At 40.8% G+C, this 17,937-nt stretch overlaps 1 protein-coding gene across 1 annotated transcript in view; it reads right to left on the reverse strand.

The window, feature by feature from the left end:
- ATP13A4 (ATPase 13A4) overlaps window positions 1-17,937 on the reverse strand; it is a 130,748-nt gene that overhangs the window by 76,994 nt on the left and 35,817 nt on the right. The window contains exon 3 of the mRNA XM_034999838.1: window positions 3,744-3,890. Within this exon, the coding sequence (XP_034855729.1) occupies window positions 3,744-3,890 (147 nt within the window). The remainder of the gene's footprint in view (window positions 1-3,743; window positions 3,891-17,937) is intronic.

The raw sequence follows: 17,937 nt of genomic DNA on the forward strand, positions 1-17,937 counted from the left end.
AAAAGAAAGAAAGAAGGAAGGAAGGAAGGAAGGAAGGAAAGAAAGAAAGAAAGAAAGAAGGAAAGAAAGAAAGAAGGAGAAAGAAAGAAAGAAAGAAAGAAAGAAAGAAAGAAAGAAAGAAAGAAAGAAAGAAAGAAAGAAAGAAAGAAAAGAAAATGTGCTCCAGGAAGTGAGGGTCTGAGGGTGCAGGCAGTGAAAAGGAAAGATAAGATTAATGCTGATGGCAATTAGGCATTCTTGTTTCTGAATTTCTTTAAGCAACTTTATATGCAAATCTGAATTTCCATCAACTGGTGATGTCACTGAGCACAAAGAGATACAGTGAGACTGTGATACTGTTATGGAGCAATGCTTATAACCTCATTTTGCCCACTGGAATTAACTAGGAAGCTTTAAAAAATACTAATGTCTGGGTTCCACCCCCAAGAGATTCTGATTTCATTTGTCTGGTTTGCAATTTAAATATTCTTAAATTTTCCTCAGATAGTTCTAATGTGTGGCCAAAGTTGAGAAACTGTGTTCTTCTTTTTATAGCTTCTCTGATAATTGTGTCCTTGAGAAATTCAAGTAAATTTTTCTACACCTTAGTTTCCCCATGCATAAATTGAGGCAATTGAGCAGATTATCTCTAATTTCCACCGCAGCTCTTCTGAGTACGTTCTATACCCATGAATAGTATAGTCCGTACAATCCTTAGATAAATTCTAGAACTGGGAAGAGCTTAGAGCTGAAACATAGTAAGTGTTCAACACATTATTTAGTAAATAAGTGAATGAATGCTTTGTACAACCACATGACAACTAGAAATAGAGGTTAAATCCCTAAGCTTCAAGACCTGGGTTACAGTAAATGAATCTTAACACTGTTTGATAAATATATGTGTGTGCACAAAGATGTGCACACACACACACAGACATTCAGAGTTACCTGGTAAGAGTGTTAAATACTGTATGTTTTATTTTACAGAATGGATTTATTTCAGCAAGACTGGTTGCAAAATAACTTTAAAAAAATAAATCCTATTTTCCAATTGATTTTCAATACATAAAATTGGAGTGCACTGCTGCTGGGAGCGATTCTTCCTTCACAAGCTTCAAGTTGGAGTAAGGAAAGAGTGTGTGAAGGCAGTCATGGACCACGTTGGGACCTCACGCGTCCTGCCTCACACCTGCCTTTCCTGTTCAGTCCCTGTAATTCTGCAATCTGAGCTGGACTGTACTCACAGCTACTGTCTGTTGAGGACTTGGGGGCTTTTCACACATTCTCTTTAGTCTTTTTCATCATCCTCTGGCAGGACAAGTATTATTTTCACCTTCACTTCATCCTTCATCCCTGAAGTTCATTTTGATTAAGTCAAGATCACACCTATTAAGAAGCAGGGGTTGAATTTGAACTCAAACCCATCTGGCTCCAAAGTCCAGTCTCTCAAAGGATACAATGTTCAAGACAGTCTCAGAAGAAGGTCTGAAAAATCCCATCACTGCCAGGATTCAAGCTGTAGAAAGTGAGGGTTGCCTCCTTTATTAATTCCATAGGTTCAAAAATCTGAGTTAGAACATTTTTAAAGGGCAAGCTGTGGGAGAATGTGAGGCCCCTGCTCCATTAGGGAGCCTAAATCCAGAGGATGTGAAAGCTCAGACTGAGACTGAGAAGCTGATAAAACATAATAGACCAGAACATCAGCAGGTGAAGGCAGCAATAACAGGGAATAGAGGTTGCTGGTAAATTTTACTTCAGGCCAGAAAATAGAAAGTTCCATTATCTCCTGATAATTTCTTGAGGCCAATCCTCACAGAGTGAGAAGAATGATCCCCCATCATAGACCTTTCAAATATCTTTAACATTCCCCTAGCAGGAGTTATCTCTGCCTGGAGTTTCTCTGCCTCCTTCATCCCCTTCAGAGGCTCTAGATTCCAGTAAGATGTGAAGTAAAATATTTGCATGGGGTGGAGTTTATTTGCCCATTTCCCAGAACTTCAGACCAGGAAATAGTAATTAGGACATCAGGGGTATGAGGTGGGGTGATTTTCATCTTTCTGCTCAGAAGCTTGCCCCTCCCCAGGCTTCCTGCTGCTCATTTCTTGTTGGAACACGTTGTGAGAGCATCCTGTTTAACAGGTTAAGCACTGAGTTTTCCTTTTGCCTGTGATCCCACAATGATCCTTAGAGTCTCCTCTTAGCCTGCATTTGTAAACCTGACAGAGCTCTTTTGCTGCAGGTCTCCAAACTCTCCCTGAAGGGCCTAAATGGTTGTCATGTTGGTACTGTTGCTCTCCTCACCATCACTGTCAGTATTGTCATGGCTGAGCCTGTGGAACCTCCTCCAATGTCAATGGAAGTTTCTGTCCTTTATGAATGTAGTTCAGCACAGTTCACCAATCACCTTAATGTCCACCTTCTCATCTCAGGTTTACAACGGCCTGAGAAATAGGCACAGAAGGAGTTACTGCTCTCATTTTATAAATGAGAAGCTCAAGGCTCAGAGAGGCAGCAATTAGCCAAACTCTCTAAGCCATATGTGGTAAATGAGGATATCAAGCCTGGTGCCAGAGCTTTCCATTTCAAGACTTCTGCCCCTTCTTTACATTTTGTTTATTTGAACATTTCTTCATCTTGTTGTCCATTTATTTGTTTGACGCAATTAAAGAAGGTGAAGGTCAATAATAATCTCAGGTCCATAAAATTGATTTGGGATGCCTACTTTTCCAGGTGAATAACCACCTGACAGATTATGCAATCTGCTAGTTGAAGGTGTTTGACCTCTTTTGTTTTTGTTTGTTTGGGCAGTTAAGACAATTGGGTGATAACAATTGACAATAGAGAAACTCAGCAACTGACTTTTATTATTTTTAAAAATTGACCTTGAGCTCATTAGCTGTCTACACACACATAAATTTAAGAGAAAACAGTCTGTCTTATAAAATATGTCTTTAATATGAATGTTAGCTAGTCATAATCTAAGTAGTATTAATTTAATATGGAGAAGAGGGAGTAACCCAAATACATTTGAATGACAGAATTCAAAATAAGGTCATTTTGCAGACATAAGCAAAGCCCCTGGGATGTTTCTGGGTGATTATCTTATCAAAGCCCCTGGGATGTTTCTGGGTGATTATCTTTTTTTTTTTTTTAAGATTTTATTTATTTGACAGAGAGACACAGTGAGAAAGGGAACACAGCAGGGGGAGTGGGAGAGACACAGTGAGAGAGGGAACACAAGCAGGGGGAGTGGGAGAGGGAGAAGCAGGCTTCCTGCTGAGCAGGAAGCCTGATGTGGGGCTTGATCCCAGGACCCTGGGATCATGACCTGAGCCGAAGGCAGACGCTTAACGACTGAGCCACTCAGGCTTACTGTTTCATATGTTTCATAGGTTATCATACAGGGCCTGATGGTACTAAGAGCTAATGTGTACTGAGAATCTACTATGTACCTGACACTGTATTGATCTTTGTATTCCTTAACTTATTGAATGTCATCAATGAACATTAGAGGTAGGCATTATCATCATCATTTTATACATGAAGAAACAGGCTCAGCAGAGTTTAGTAACAGATCCAAGGCTGTCCAGTTTAAAAGGATGAAGCTGAGATTTGAACTCAGCTCTGTCTAGCTCCAAAGTACATATTCTTCATAAGGTTCTATGTATACTGTAGAGGATTGGCACGGTGGAGGATCTAAACTTACATTCTGTGGGAGAAAAATTACATTTCTCTAGAATCAGCAGTTACCATGATTTACGTACCTTTAGGTCTGGCTTTCTGATGGCTCTATTTATGATGTACTCCTCATCTGTAATGAGAGTGTGGTCAGGAGTGACACCAAACTCTCTGTTTAATGATGACAGGTAGATCCACATTACCTTTTTCCATGAGTAAGTTTGGAATTCATCCTGAGGAAATAGACACCAAAACCCCCATGAAGTTAAGAGAAGTCATCAGGCTAAAATCCAACTTAAGAAACATCATTTTAATATAATCCTGTAAGTTTATGGAGTTAATAAACATTCTACACAAAATTACACGCCCTTGAACACTAGTAGATATAAAGCCTTGAAGGAAAAAGCCTGTCATCATTTATTGAGGAATCTGGATGTGAATATGAGTCAATGGCACATATAACAAAATTCAAGGCAGGGAGGTAGATTCTCAGAAAAGAGCTAGTTTTCCCTTTTACTCTCCAAGCCATGAGGCCACAGCCAGATGCAAAATTTCACAGGAAAAAAAAGGCAAACAAGCAAGCACTCCAAAGGGTTTCTTCTGGTCTCTGAGGATGGGGAAGCCAGATCAATCAAACCATCCCAGGGTTTCCAGGCTTAATTCAATTCTACCTCTTCCAGGACAGCCCCTGTAACACTATCTTGTTGGGGGGGGAGGTGAGTGTGGGGCGGGGAGGTGGGAATATCACTATCCTCACTCCTAAAGATCCCAACCTCCCCCACTTTTTATTATTATGTTCAGTTAGCCAACATATAGTACATCATTAGTTTTTGATGTAGTGTTCAATGATTCATTAGTTGCATATAACACCCAGTGTTCATCACATCACTTGCCCTCCTTAATACTATCACCTGGTTACACCATCCCCCCACCCCCCTCCTTTCTATAACCCTCAGTTTGTTTCCCAGAGTCCAGAGTCTCTCATTTGTTTGTCTCCCTCTCTGATTTCTTCCTATTCAGTTTTCCCTCCCTTTTCCTGTGGTCCTCCATGCTATTCCTTATGTTCCACATATGAGTGAAACCGTTTGATAATTGTCTTTCCCTGCTTGACTTATTTCACTTAGCATAATCCTCTCCAGTTCCATCCTAATCACTTTCTTCTTTGTATTCTCTTAGTTCATCTAGACCATCTGGAAGGTAGGAACCATGTTCTATTGTCCCTTATCTCCCTATCCATGTGGAGAACTGTGACCTGCCCGGTGAGAGTGAATGGATGGATGTTTGTCCATGACTGAATGCATGGTTTGAAGGTTCCCAGAGGTAACTGTCAAGAGTTTAGCACAGGTAGGATTGAAGGAGGTACCTTCCTGCATGAGCCTAACTGAAGCCTCTTCCTTTGAAGTTCACTGCTGACTTCATCACAGAATAAAACTAGAGTGAGCAGCACTGGATTGAGTAACAGGCACCACAATGGTACCTCAGAGACAGACATGGTAATAACTGTGGTTATTATCTGAATGGGTTAATGCTATGCATAAAATCCACTAGGATGACTGGGACACTTCAGGAGCTAGGAAGGATGGCAAGGGAAGTCCAGTCTGGGAAACAATTTGATGCCTAAAGAATGTAGGTCAGAGCTGGGAATTATCTCCACCAAACCCACATTTGCTGGGAATTATCTCCACCAAACCCACATTTGCTAGGTCAGAGCTGGGAATTATCTCCACCAAACCCACATTTGCTAGGTCAGAGCTGGGAATTATCTCCACCAAACCCACATTTGCAGCTGATGCTGCAAAAGGTCAGAGAGGAGAAGATACACTCGTTGTTGGAGCTAATCTCTTACATTGAGTCTCCTCAAGAGAAGCCCACTTCCATGGCTTTGCTCCTTCGGCTTCCTTAGCCTGGAATACATGTCCTTCTTTACTCTCTTTAAGCCTTCATATGGCTAGCCTAACCATCCTTTAGGGCCCAGCTCAAAGTTCACATCATGGGAAACTCTCTAATTTCTCTTTCCCCTAAACTATCAGGGTACTTGAACCTTTACCTGTCACCTTATCACTCCTCTTGGACTGTGGGTAGGGACTGCATCTGATGGGTATCTGTGCTCAGCCAGGCCTAACACAGCTTCTGAGAGACAGACAGAGGCCAAACCAGAGAGAGACAGAGAGGTAGGGTGGAGGGGAAAGAGGGGAAAGCAAAGCAAAGGGTGTGGGGATTGAAGGGGGGACAAGGAAGGGAGAGAAGGAAAGGGAAGGAGAAGGGAGGGAACAGAACAGAAGGGGGAAATTTGAAAGTGAATGCATTAATTCTAAAAACCAGTAAACTTGGCTATTACTCTCATTTTAAAAAAGAAAAAAAAATATATATATATAACTAAATCAAATTAAACCAGATTTGCATGGAGTTACCTTCAGAGCCTAAAAATGACTGAGGATGGCTAAATTTCTAATGACTGAGCCACTGAACTGGTGGACATGTTCTAGGTATTGCCGGATACGTAACTCCATAAGACACAACTTGACGTTGACATATTTGAGCACTATATGGCTTTGCCTTTGACCACCTCAGGTGGGTCAAAGGGTGTGTTGTTGTGAGGGGGTTTGGTTTGAATATCTAATAATAAGAAGAAATAGTTAACATTGATTTAGCACTTCTGTTCCATGTACTCCATCAGGGAGACTCAAACCAGGCCAGTCTGGTATGGGTAGAAAGGCCAGAACTGAGACCTGAAGTCAGGTCTTCCCACTCCAAATCTTGGCTCCTTCCTCTTTGTTTCAAACAAGTTGTCCATGGTTTTTGGCTCATGTATGAAAATTACCATGAAATCTGCACCATGTAACAAATAGCCTCCAGTTTCTCACAATCTCTTCTCTCTTGACAGCAGAGAATCTGATTCCTAAAACTAAGCTGTCACCCTTTGGCCCTGTGTGACAGCAAACAGACCTCTAGATTATAATGCCTAAAAAGGAAATGGTGAAGTGGAACACTGGAACTCCCAAGCTTTCCCAGGCCAGCGTTAATCCAATGCACTAACTGCATGCCTTAAGTCTAGGTAAGTAGGAGACCAAAATTCATCTATATGCCTCCATCTTATTACATAAACTGTGTCATAATGAAATCAAAGGTGTTTGGATATATTTGCCTTTAAGTTTATTTCTTACCATCCCCCTTACCCCCAAACCCTATAACCCATAATTCTATATAATGGAAAGTATAAATCGTTTTGTTTTTTTTTTTGAAAGAGAGAGAGCATGGGTGTGGAGGGGGGGTGGAGTGGGGAGAATAGAAGAGGGAGCCTGACTCCAGGCTCAGTCTCACCACCCTGAAATCATGACCTGAGCCGAAATCAAGTGTCAAGTGTCCAACGCTTAACCTACTGAGCCACCTGGGCCACCGATATAATGCAAACTATAATTCTGCAGGTAAGTAAAGATACCATATGAGACAACCATTTTTCTTAGAGTGGGTAATAATACTGATTTTCCTCTTGCGTACTGCCATGTTAAACCCTCTGTAAAATCATTCATTAAGAAATTTATCCAACTTTTTAAGAAAAAAAAAAAGCAGGCAAAGAAATGGAGGGAAAAGTGTGTCTGTGTGAGGTGGGCACTCCAGATAGCACCATCAGCTTCTCCCAGTTTTTGGTTTGGTGTTGTCCAACATGGAAAAAGCACAGGCCCCTTCCTGAGCAGATCTCAGCTCTAAACCATCTTGAAAATCATTGCAACTCTCTGAGCCTACTTTGCATCCAGCAAGTGGGGATGAGAATACCACATTTCATGGATGCTTGAAGCATTAAATGCAATAATACATAATGCACCTGGTCCAAGGTCTGACCTGTAGCTGAGTGCAACAGATGCTCATTGGCCTATGGCTCTGTGCCTTATTTTTTACAGTATGTTGTTCCTGAGATCTTTCTGTAAGTAGGAACTCCCTTTGAGGAAATGTGAGAGTCTCTGAGAGTCTTTCGATTTATTTTTCCTTTCCGAAAAAGAAGCAGTTTTACCTGGAAATGGCTATTTCACTTCACTGTTTCCCAGCTCTCTCAAGCAGTTAATGATCCATAAGAGACTTAAGTTCACCAGAGGAGCTACCACTTTAAATAACTGCTTTGTAATGCAAATAATCCACACTGTTTGCTTGGCAAATCTAGACATTTAACAACTCAAGTCTCACTGAGGAGGCTTTACCTTCTTTTTATCAAGAGAATTAACCAGCTCAGTCCCTGAATTCTAAGAGTAGAATTTAAAATAATCCAAGAGTGCATTTCAAAGAACTGAATGTACACAGGGGAACTTTGTTTGACCTGGACAGAAAAGGGTGGAGGGAACCTGGGCATTTTTTATTTCCTGTGGCCTTGCAATTTCTGAACTTTGAAATGCCAGGCTAACTTTTATATTGGCATATAGTGAGTGGCCTTGCTTATCTTCTTACAACTTTTTGTAATGCCAGTCGTATCTGTGGGAATTTTAGAGTAGTGACTGACCTCCTTGTGTAGGAGTTTGCTACACAAAATACACTTCTGAGCTTGCCTTAAGAAGAAAAGTAACCCAGGGTTTGGGGGCGGAGCAAGATGGCGGAGGAGTAGGACTTGGATTTCGTCTCCTCTCAGGAATTCAGCTGGATAGAGGTCAAACCATTCTGAACACCTACGAACTCAACAGGAGATCAAAGAAAAGAAGAGCTACAACTCTCTGAACAGAAAAGCGACCACTTTCTGGAAGGTAGGATGTGCGGAGAAGTGAATCCGCCCCGATATTCGGGAGGATAGACGGCGGGGGAGGGGCCTCCGTCGGCCGCTTCTGGCAAGTGATAGAACCATGGAGCACAAAATCGGAACTTTTAAAAGTCTGCTCCGCCGAGGGACGTCACTCTGGTGGCTAAGCGGGGGGTGGAACCCTCCGGGACAGTGTGGTCTCGGGACCCTCAGGGTCACAGAAAGACCGGGGGTGCCTGAGTGTGGCCGAGCTCCCAGGTATCTGAGCGGGGAAGCCGGCTGCAGAGGCGGAGCCCAGGCGCAGGCTCTCAGCTCAGGGTTGCCTAAACTGTGATCCGCAGCACAGTCAGGCCACTGCTCCTCCAGCAGGGACCCAACAGCGGCAGATCCGGGGAGACTCACCTTCCTCTCCCGGGAGGAGCCGCGCGGGAGTGCACCCCAGGGATCTGCTGGGTTTGGAGACTCCACCCGGGGTCGGGTGCCAGAGATAGAAACGCGCGGGCGGGTGAGCATGGAGTGCGGACAGAGACCGGGGAGACGGGAGTGACTGATGGCTTTTCTCTGGGGGCTCACTGAGGAGCGGGCCCGAGTTCTCAGCTCCTCTGGGGCGAAGATTGGGAGGCCGCCATTTTCACTCTCTGCCTCCAAAGCTCTACGGAAAGCTTGCAGGGAACAAAAGCTCCCAGAGCAAACCCGAGCAGATTACTTAGCCCAGACCGGGCAAGGGCAGGGCAATTCCGCTTCCGGCAGAGACATTTGGAAACCATGGCAACAGGCCCCTCCCCAGAAGATCAGCGAGAACAGCCAGCCAAGACCAAGTTTACCGATCAATGAGAATGGCAGAACTCCAGCGCTAGGGGAATAGTATTGCACACAGAATCCATGGCTTTTTTACCATGATTCTTTAGTCTTTCAAAGTTAATTTTTTTTTTTTTTGGAATTTTTCTTTTTCCCTTTTTCAACCATCTTATCAATCCCTTTTTAAAAAAAATTTTTTTTATTTTTCATTTTTATTTTTCATTTTTAGAGTCATATTCTATCCCTTCATAGCAGTTACCCGTATTTTCGGCATATATATATGAGTTGTTTTCTCTTTAAAATTTTAAGATAGTTTCTTCTAACAGATCAAAATATACCCTAAATCTCCAGTGTATGGTTTTTTTTCTACTCCCCTGCCTGATCACACTCTCCCTTTTTTTCCTTTTTTTTTAAATCCTATTCTTTCTTTTTTCAAACAACTTCCTATGAATTCCTTTTATAAAATTTTTTATAATTTCCATCTTTACAGTCATATTCCATCCCTTCATCATTTCAACCCTTATTTTTGTACATATATACGTTTTTCTTTCTTTAAAATTTTGGGAGTCACTTTCTTCTAACACCAAAATACACCCAAAATCTAGTGTGTGGCACTGATCTATATACCAGCCTGATCATATTTGATCACATTCTGGTTTTTTTTGTTTTGTTCTGTTTTTGTTTGTTTTTATCTTTATCTTTTTCTTTTTTTTTTTTTTCTTTTTCTTTTTTCTCTCTTTCCCTTTCTTTTCCCGCACTGCTTCAGGTCTTTTCTGATTTGTTTAGAGTATATTTTCTGGTAATATTGTTACCCTTTTAGCATTTTGTTCTCTCAATAATCTATTCTCCTCTGGACAAAATGACAAGATGGAAAAAAATCACCTCAACAAAAAGAACAAGAGGTAGTACCACTGCCAGGGACCTACTCAATACGGACATTAGTATGATGTCAGATCTAGAGTTCAGAATCATCACTTTAAAGATACTAGCTGGGCTTGAAAAAAGCATGGAAGTTATTAGAGAAACGCTTTCTGGAGAAGTAAAAGAACTAAAATCTAAACAAGTCGAATTCAAAAAGGCTATTAATGAGGTGCAATCAAAAATGGGGCACTAACTGCTAGGTTAAATGAGGCAGAAGAGAGAATCAGTGATATAGAACACCAAATGATGGAAAATAAAGAAGCTGAGAAAAAGAGAGATAAACAAATACTGGATCACGAGGGCAGAATTCGAGAGATAAGCGATACCATAAGACGAAACCACATTAGAATGATTGGGATCCCAGAAGAAGAAGAAAGAGAGAGAGGGGCAGAAGGTATAATGGGGCAAATTATAGCAGAGAACTTCCCTAATTTGGGGAAGGAAACAGGCATCAAAATCCAGGAGGCACAGAGAACCCCTCTCAAAATCAATAAAAATAGGTCAACACCTGACATATAATAGTAAAACTTATGAATCTCAGAGACAGAGAGAAAATCCTGAAAGCAGCTCGGGAGAAGAGATCTGTAACCTACAATGGTAGAAACATTAGATTGGCAACAGACCTATCCACAAAGACCTGGAAGGCCAGAAAGGACTGGCAGGATATATTCAGAGCACTAAATGAGAAAAATATGCAGCCAAGAATCCTATATCCAGCTAGGCTGTCATTGAAAATTGAAGGAGAGATAAAAAGCTTCCAGGACAAACAAAAACTAAAGGAATTTGCAAACACAAAACCAGCCCTACAGGAAATCTTGAAAGGGGTCCTCTAAGCAAAGAGAGAGCCTAAAAGCAACATAGACCAGAAAGGAACACAGACAATATACAGTAACAGTCACCTTACAGGCAATACAATGGCACTAAATTCCTATCTTTCAATAGTTACCCTGAATGTAAATGGGCTAAATGTCCCAATCAAAAGACACAGGCTATCAGATTGGATTAAAAAATAAGACCCATTGATATGCTGTCTGCAAGAGACTCATTTTAGACCCAAAGACACCCCCAGATTGAAAGTGAAGGGCTGGAAAACCATTTACCATGCTAATGGACACCAAAAGAAAGCTGGGGTGGCACTCTTTATATCAGACAAATTAGATTTTAAACCAAAGACTGTAACAAGAGATGAGGAAGGACACTATATCCTACTTAAAGGGTCTATCCAACAAGAAGATCTAACAATTGTAAATATCTATGCCCCTAACATGGGAGCAGCCAATTATATAAGCCAATTAATAACAAAAGCAAAGAAACACATCGACAACAATACAATAATACTGGGGAACTTTAACCCCCCCCCCCTCACTGAAATGGACAGATCGTCTAAGCAAAAGATCAACAAGGAAATGAAGACTTTAAATGACACACTGGACCAAATGAACTTCACAGATATATTCAGAACATTCCATCCCAAAGCAGCAGAATACACATTCTTCTCTAGTGCCCATGGAACATTCTCCAGAATCGATCACATCCTAGGTCATAAACCAGGTCTCAACCAGTACCAAAAGATTGGGATCATTCCCTGCCTATTTTCAGACCACAATGCTTTGAAACTAGAACTTAATCACAAGAGGAAAGTTGGAAAGAACTCAAATATATGGAGGCTAAAGAGCATCCTACTAAAGAATGAATGGGTCAACCAGGAAATTAAAGAAGAATTTAAAAAATTCATGGAAACAAATGAAAATGAAAACACAACTGTTCCAAATCTTTGGGATGCAGCAAAGGCAGTCCTAAGAGGAAAGGATATAGCAATACAAGCCTTTCTCAAGAAACAAGAAAGGTCTCAAATACACAACCTAACCCTACACCTAAAGGAGCTGGAGAAAGAACAGCAAATAAAGCCTAAACCCAGCAGGAGAAGAGAAATAATAAAGATCAGAACAGAAATCAATGAAATAGAAACCAAAAGAACAGTAGAACAGATCAACGAAACTAGGAGCTTGTTCTTTGAAAGAATTAACAAGATTGATAAACCCCTGGACAGACTTATCAAAAAGAAAAGAAAAATGACCCAAATCAACAAAATCATGAATGAAAGAGGAGAGATCACAACCAACACCAAAGAAATACAAACAATTATAAGAACGTATTATGAGCAACTCTATGCCAGCAAATTAGATAACCTGGAAGAAATGGATGCATTCCTAGAGATGTATCAACTACGAAAATTGAACCAGGAAGAAATAGAAAACCTGAACAGACCTATAACCACTAAGGAAATTGAAACAGTCATCAAAAATCTCCCAACAAACAAAAGCCCAGGGCCAGGTGGCTTCCCAGGGGAATTCTAACAAACATTTAAAGAGGAATTAATACCTATTCTTCTGAAACTGTTGCAAAAAATAGAAATGGAAAGAAAACTTCCAAACTCATTTTTATGAGGCCACCATTACCTTGATCCCACAACCAGACAAAGACCCCATCAAAAAGGAGAATGACAGACCAATATCCTTGATGAACATGGATGCAAAAATTCTCACCAAAATATTGGCCAACAGGATCCAACAGTACATTGAAAGGATTATTCACCATGACCAAGTGGGATTTATCCCTGGGCTGCAAAGGTGGTTCAACATCCACAAATCAATCAATGTGATACAGTACATTAACAAAAGAAAGAACAAGAATCATATGATCCTCTCAATAGATGCCGAAAAAGCATGTGACAAAGTAAAGCATCCTTTCTTGATCAAAACTCTTCAGAGTATAGGCATAGAGGGTACATACCTCAGTATCATAAAAGCCATCTATGAAAAACCCACAGCGAATATCATTCTCAATGGGGAAAAACGGAGAGCTTTCCCCCTAAGGTCAGGAACACAGCAGGGATGTCCACTATCACCACTGCTATTCAACATAGTATTAGAAGTCCTAGCCACAGCAATCAGACAACAAAAAGAAATAAAAGGCATCCAAATCGGCAAAGAAGAAGTCAAACTCTCACTCTTTGCAGATGATATGATACTTTATGTGGAAAACCCCAAAGACTCCACCCCAAAACTGCTAGAACTCATACAGGAATTCAGTAAAGTGGCAGGATATAAAATCAATGCACTGAAGTCAGTGGCATTCCTATACACTAACAACAAGACAGAAGAAGGAGAAATTAAGGAGTTGATCCCATTTACAATTGCACCCCAAATCATAAGATACCTAGGAACAAATCTAACCAAAGAGGCAAAGGATCTGTACTCAGAAAACTATAAAATACTCATGAAAGCAATTGAGGAAGACACAAAGAAATGGAAAAACGTTCCATGCTCATGGATTGGAAGAACAAATATTGTGAAGATGTCAATGCTACCTAGAGCAATCTACACATTCAATGCAATCCCCATCAAAATACCATCCACTTTTTTCAAAGAAATGGAACAAATAATCCTAAAATTTGTATGGAACCAGAAAAGACCCCGCATAGCCAGAGGAATGTTGAAAAAGAAAAGCAAAGCTGATGGCATCACAATTCTGGACTTCCAGCTCCATTACAAAGCTGTCGTCATCAAGACAGTATGGTCCTGGCACAAAAACAGACACATAGATCAATGGAACAGAATAGAGAGCCCAGAAATGGACCCTCAACTCTATGGTCAACTCATCTTTGACAAAGCAGGAAAGAATGTCCAATGGAAAAAAGACAGTGTCTTCAACAAATGGTGTTGGGAAAATTGGACAGCCACATGCAGAAGAATGAAACTGGACCATTTCCTTAGACCACACACAAAAATAGACTCCAAATGGTGGAAAGACCTAAATGGGAGACAGGAGTCCATCAAAATCCTAGAGGAGAACACAGGCAGCAACCTCTTCGACCTCAGCTGCAGCAACTTCTTCCTAGAAACATCGCCAAAGGCAAGGGAAGCAAGGGTAAAAATGAACTATTGGGACTTCATCAAGGTAAAAAGCTTTTGCAAAGCAAAGGAAACAGTCAACAAAACCAAAAGACAACCGACAGAATGGGAGAAGGTATTTGCAAATGACATATCAGATAAAGGGCTGGTATCCAAAATCTATAAAGAACTTATCAAACTCAACACCCAAAGAACAAAGAATCCAATCATGAAATGGGCAGAAGACATGAACAGACACTTTTCCAAAGAAGACATCCAAATGGCCAACAGACACATGAAAAAGTGCTCAATATCGCTCGGCATCAGGGAAATCCAAATCAAAACCTCAATGAGATACCACCTCACACCAGTCAGAATGGCTAAAATTAACAAGTCAGGAAATGACAGATGTTGGCAGGGATGTGGAGAAAGGGGAACCCTCCTACACTGGTGGTGGGAATGCAAGCTGGTGCAGCCACTCTGGAAAACAGTATGGAGGTTCCTCAAACAGTTGAAAATAGAGCTACCATACGATCCAGCAATTGCACTACTGGGTATTTACCCCAAAGATACAAAAGTAGGGATACGAAAGGGTACGTGCACCCCGATGTTTATAGCAGCAATGTCCACAATAGCCAAACTGTGGAAAGAACCAAGATGTCCATCAACAGATGAATGGATAAAGAAGATGTGGTATCTATATACAATGGAATATTATGCAGCCATCAAAAGGAATGAGATCTTGCCATTTGCAACAACGTGGATGGAACTGGAGGGTATTATGCTGAGTGAAATAAGTCAAACAGAGAAAGACATGTACCATATGACCTCACTGATATGAGGAATTCTTAGTCTCAGGAAACAAACTGGGGGTTGCTAGAGTGGTGGGGGGTGGGAGGAATGGGGTGGCTGGGTGATAGACACTGGGGAGGTTATGTGCTCTGGTAAGCGCTGTGAATTATGTGAGACTGTTGAATCTCAGATCTGTACCTCTGAAACAAATAATGCAATATATGTTAAGGAAAAAAAAAAGAAGATAGCAGGAGGGGAAGAATGAAGGGGGGAAATCAGAGGGGTAGACGAACCATGAGAGACGATGGACTCTGAAAAACAAACTGAGGGTTCTAGAGGGGAGGGGGGTGGGAGGATGGGTTAGCCTGGTGATGGGTATTGAGGAGTGCACGTTCTGCATGGAGCACTGGGTGTTATGCACAATGATTCATGGAACACTATATCTAAAACTAATGATGTAATGCATGTGGATTAACATAACAATAAAAAATTTTAAAAAAGAAGAAAAGTAACCCAGGGCGCCTGGATGGCTCAGTCAGTTAAGCATCTGCCTTTGGCTCAGGTCATGATCCCAGGGTCCTAGGATGGAACCCCACATTGGGCTCCCTGCTCAGCGGGAAGCCTGCTTCTCCTTCTGCCTCTTCTCTTGCTCGTGCCCTCTCTCTCTCAAATAAATAAATAAAATCTTTTAAAAAAATTAAAAATTTTAAAATTTTAAAAAGAAGAAGAAAAGTAACCCATTGCCAAGGTCCAAAGAGATATCAGAATGTCAGTACTTTTCACTTGAACATCGATACATCGCAATGCTAAAAGCATAAACTCTAAATAAAATGAAGTACTTAGAGGATTATGGATAAAGTAATAATAACTTACATTTTTCAGGTTCTTTCTAACACACTATGCTGCCTTTACAGACCCATGACTTTGGCAAAATACTACTCTTTCTATATTTAATTATCACTTTTTTTTCTTTCCTTTCCTCCTTGGTCATACCCATTGATACTCTTAATAGCTTGACCTCATATTCCCAAAGTTGCTTAGCTGGAAAAAGTTGATATTGGCTAGAATATAGGATTTAGTTATACAATAGAGAAAGAAAGTTCTGTGCATTGAAGAAATCTCACACTAATTATTGTCTCAGTACTCTTGGGACATGTTGACCAAAAAAGGGGGATGGGGTGCTATGGGGAGTAAACAAAGCAGGGAAGTTATATGACAAAGCAAAGGCTATATCTATGTTTGTATGAAAAAAAAAAAAAAAAGGTAATCCTGAACAATTCAGCATATACATTTGGAGAAATTAAGTATTTTGTTTGTTTTCATGATCATTTTCTGAGGGAAGAATGGGTAGTAAGTTACCTGACTCGTTGTCTGAAATATCTGGAGCTGCAGTGCATAGTAAGAAGTAACAAATAAAAGTCAAAACTGGTTTTACAAAGTGTGTAGTAACCAAGGCCCATGGAATGACTACATGCCAGGCACGGATTTCATCAAAGCACATTACATGTACCATCTCTTTTATTTCTCATGAAAATGTGGCAGGTGCTATTGTTAGCCCCACTTAACACAAGAAGAGGAAGTGGAGGCCGAGTAAGGGGGCTGGTAAGTAACTTGCCTGTTATGAATTGATTCCATATGTTGAAGCCCTACCCCCCAGTGTGAGTGCCTTTGGAGATAGGGCCTTCAGGAAATAATTAAGATTAAGTGAGAGCTTAAGAGTGAGGTCCTAATCCGGTAGGACTGGTGCCCTTATAAGAAGAGGAAGAACTAGACCTCTCCCTGTACCACGTGAGAACACCGAGAGAAGGTAGCTGGCCATTTGCAAGCCAGGAAGAAAGGTTTCACCAGAAACTAATCCTGTCAACACCTTGATCTTGAACTTTCTATTTTTTAAAGCACCCAGTCTGTGGTATGCTATTATGGCAGCCTAAGCTAATACATTGCTCAAAGTAGGTCAAAAGCAACACTGGGAATGAAACCCAGGCAGTCAGGCTTCAGACTCTACTCTTCCACCATTTTACATTATTGCCTCTGTGGAGCCTGCTCACTGACCAAGGGATAATAAGATCTCGAGTTCCAACTCCAGTTCAGCTCTCAATAGAAGTTTTTCTTTCACTGCTTACAGTTATGGGACCCTGAACTCTTCTTTAAACTTCTCTATGGGTCCATCTGTAAAACAGGGAAAAAATAATCTCTACCAGAAAAGACCAAATGAGGCAACATATATGCAAATACCCCACAAACTGTAAATCACAATACAAATGGCCCTGTGTTAGTAATCACAACAGCATGGTACTGGCACAAAAATAAACACATAGATCAATGGAACAGAATAGAAAACTCAGAAATAAACCCACAATTATATGGTCAATTAATCTTCGACAAAGGAGGAAAGAATATACAATGAGAAAAAGACAGTCTCTTCAACAAATGGTGTTAAGAAAATGGACAGCTACATGCAAAAGAATGAAACTGGACCACTTTCTCACACCAAACACAAAAATAAATTCAAAATGGATCAATGGCCTAAATGTAGGACCTAAAACCATAAAAATCCTAGAAGAGGGACGCCTGGGTGGCTCAGTCGGTTAACCGTGTGCCTTCAGCTCTGGTCATGATCCCAGGGTCCTGGGATCGAGTCCTGCATCGGGCTCCTTGCTCAGCAAGGAGCCTGCTTCTCCCTCTGCCTGCTGCTCCCCCTGCTTGTGCTCTCTCTCTCTCTCTGACAAATAAATAAATAAAATCTTTTTAAAAAAATCCTAGAAGAGAGCACAGGCAGCAATTTCTCTGACATCAGCCATAGCAACATTTTTACTAGATATGTCTCCTGAGACAAGAGAAATAAGAACAAGCATGAACTATTAGGACTATATCAAAATAAAAAGCTTCTGCACAGTGAAGGAAACAATCAACAAAACTGAAAGGCAACCTAGTGAGTGGGAAAAGATATTTGCTAATGACATATCTGATAAAGGCTTAGTATCCAAAATATATAAAAGAACTGGTACAACTCAACACCCAAAAAACAAATAATTCAATTAAAAAATGGGCAGAAGACATGAACAGACATTTCTCCAAAAAGGACATACACATGGCCAACAGACACATGAAAAGATGTTCAATATCACTCATCATCAGGGAAAGGCAGATCAAAAC

Source organism: Mirounga leonina, unplaced genomic scaffold (genome assembly GCF_011800145.1).
Source record: "Mirounga leonina isolate KUSES-001 unplaced genomic scaffold, KU_Mleo_1.0 Mir_115, whole genome shotgun sequence".
Taxonomy (NCBI): Eukaryota; Metazoa; Chordata; class Mammalia; order Carnivora; family Phocidae; genus Mirounga; species Mirounga leonina.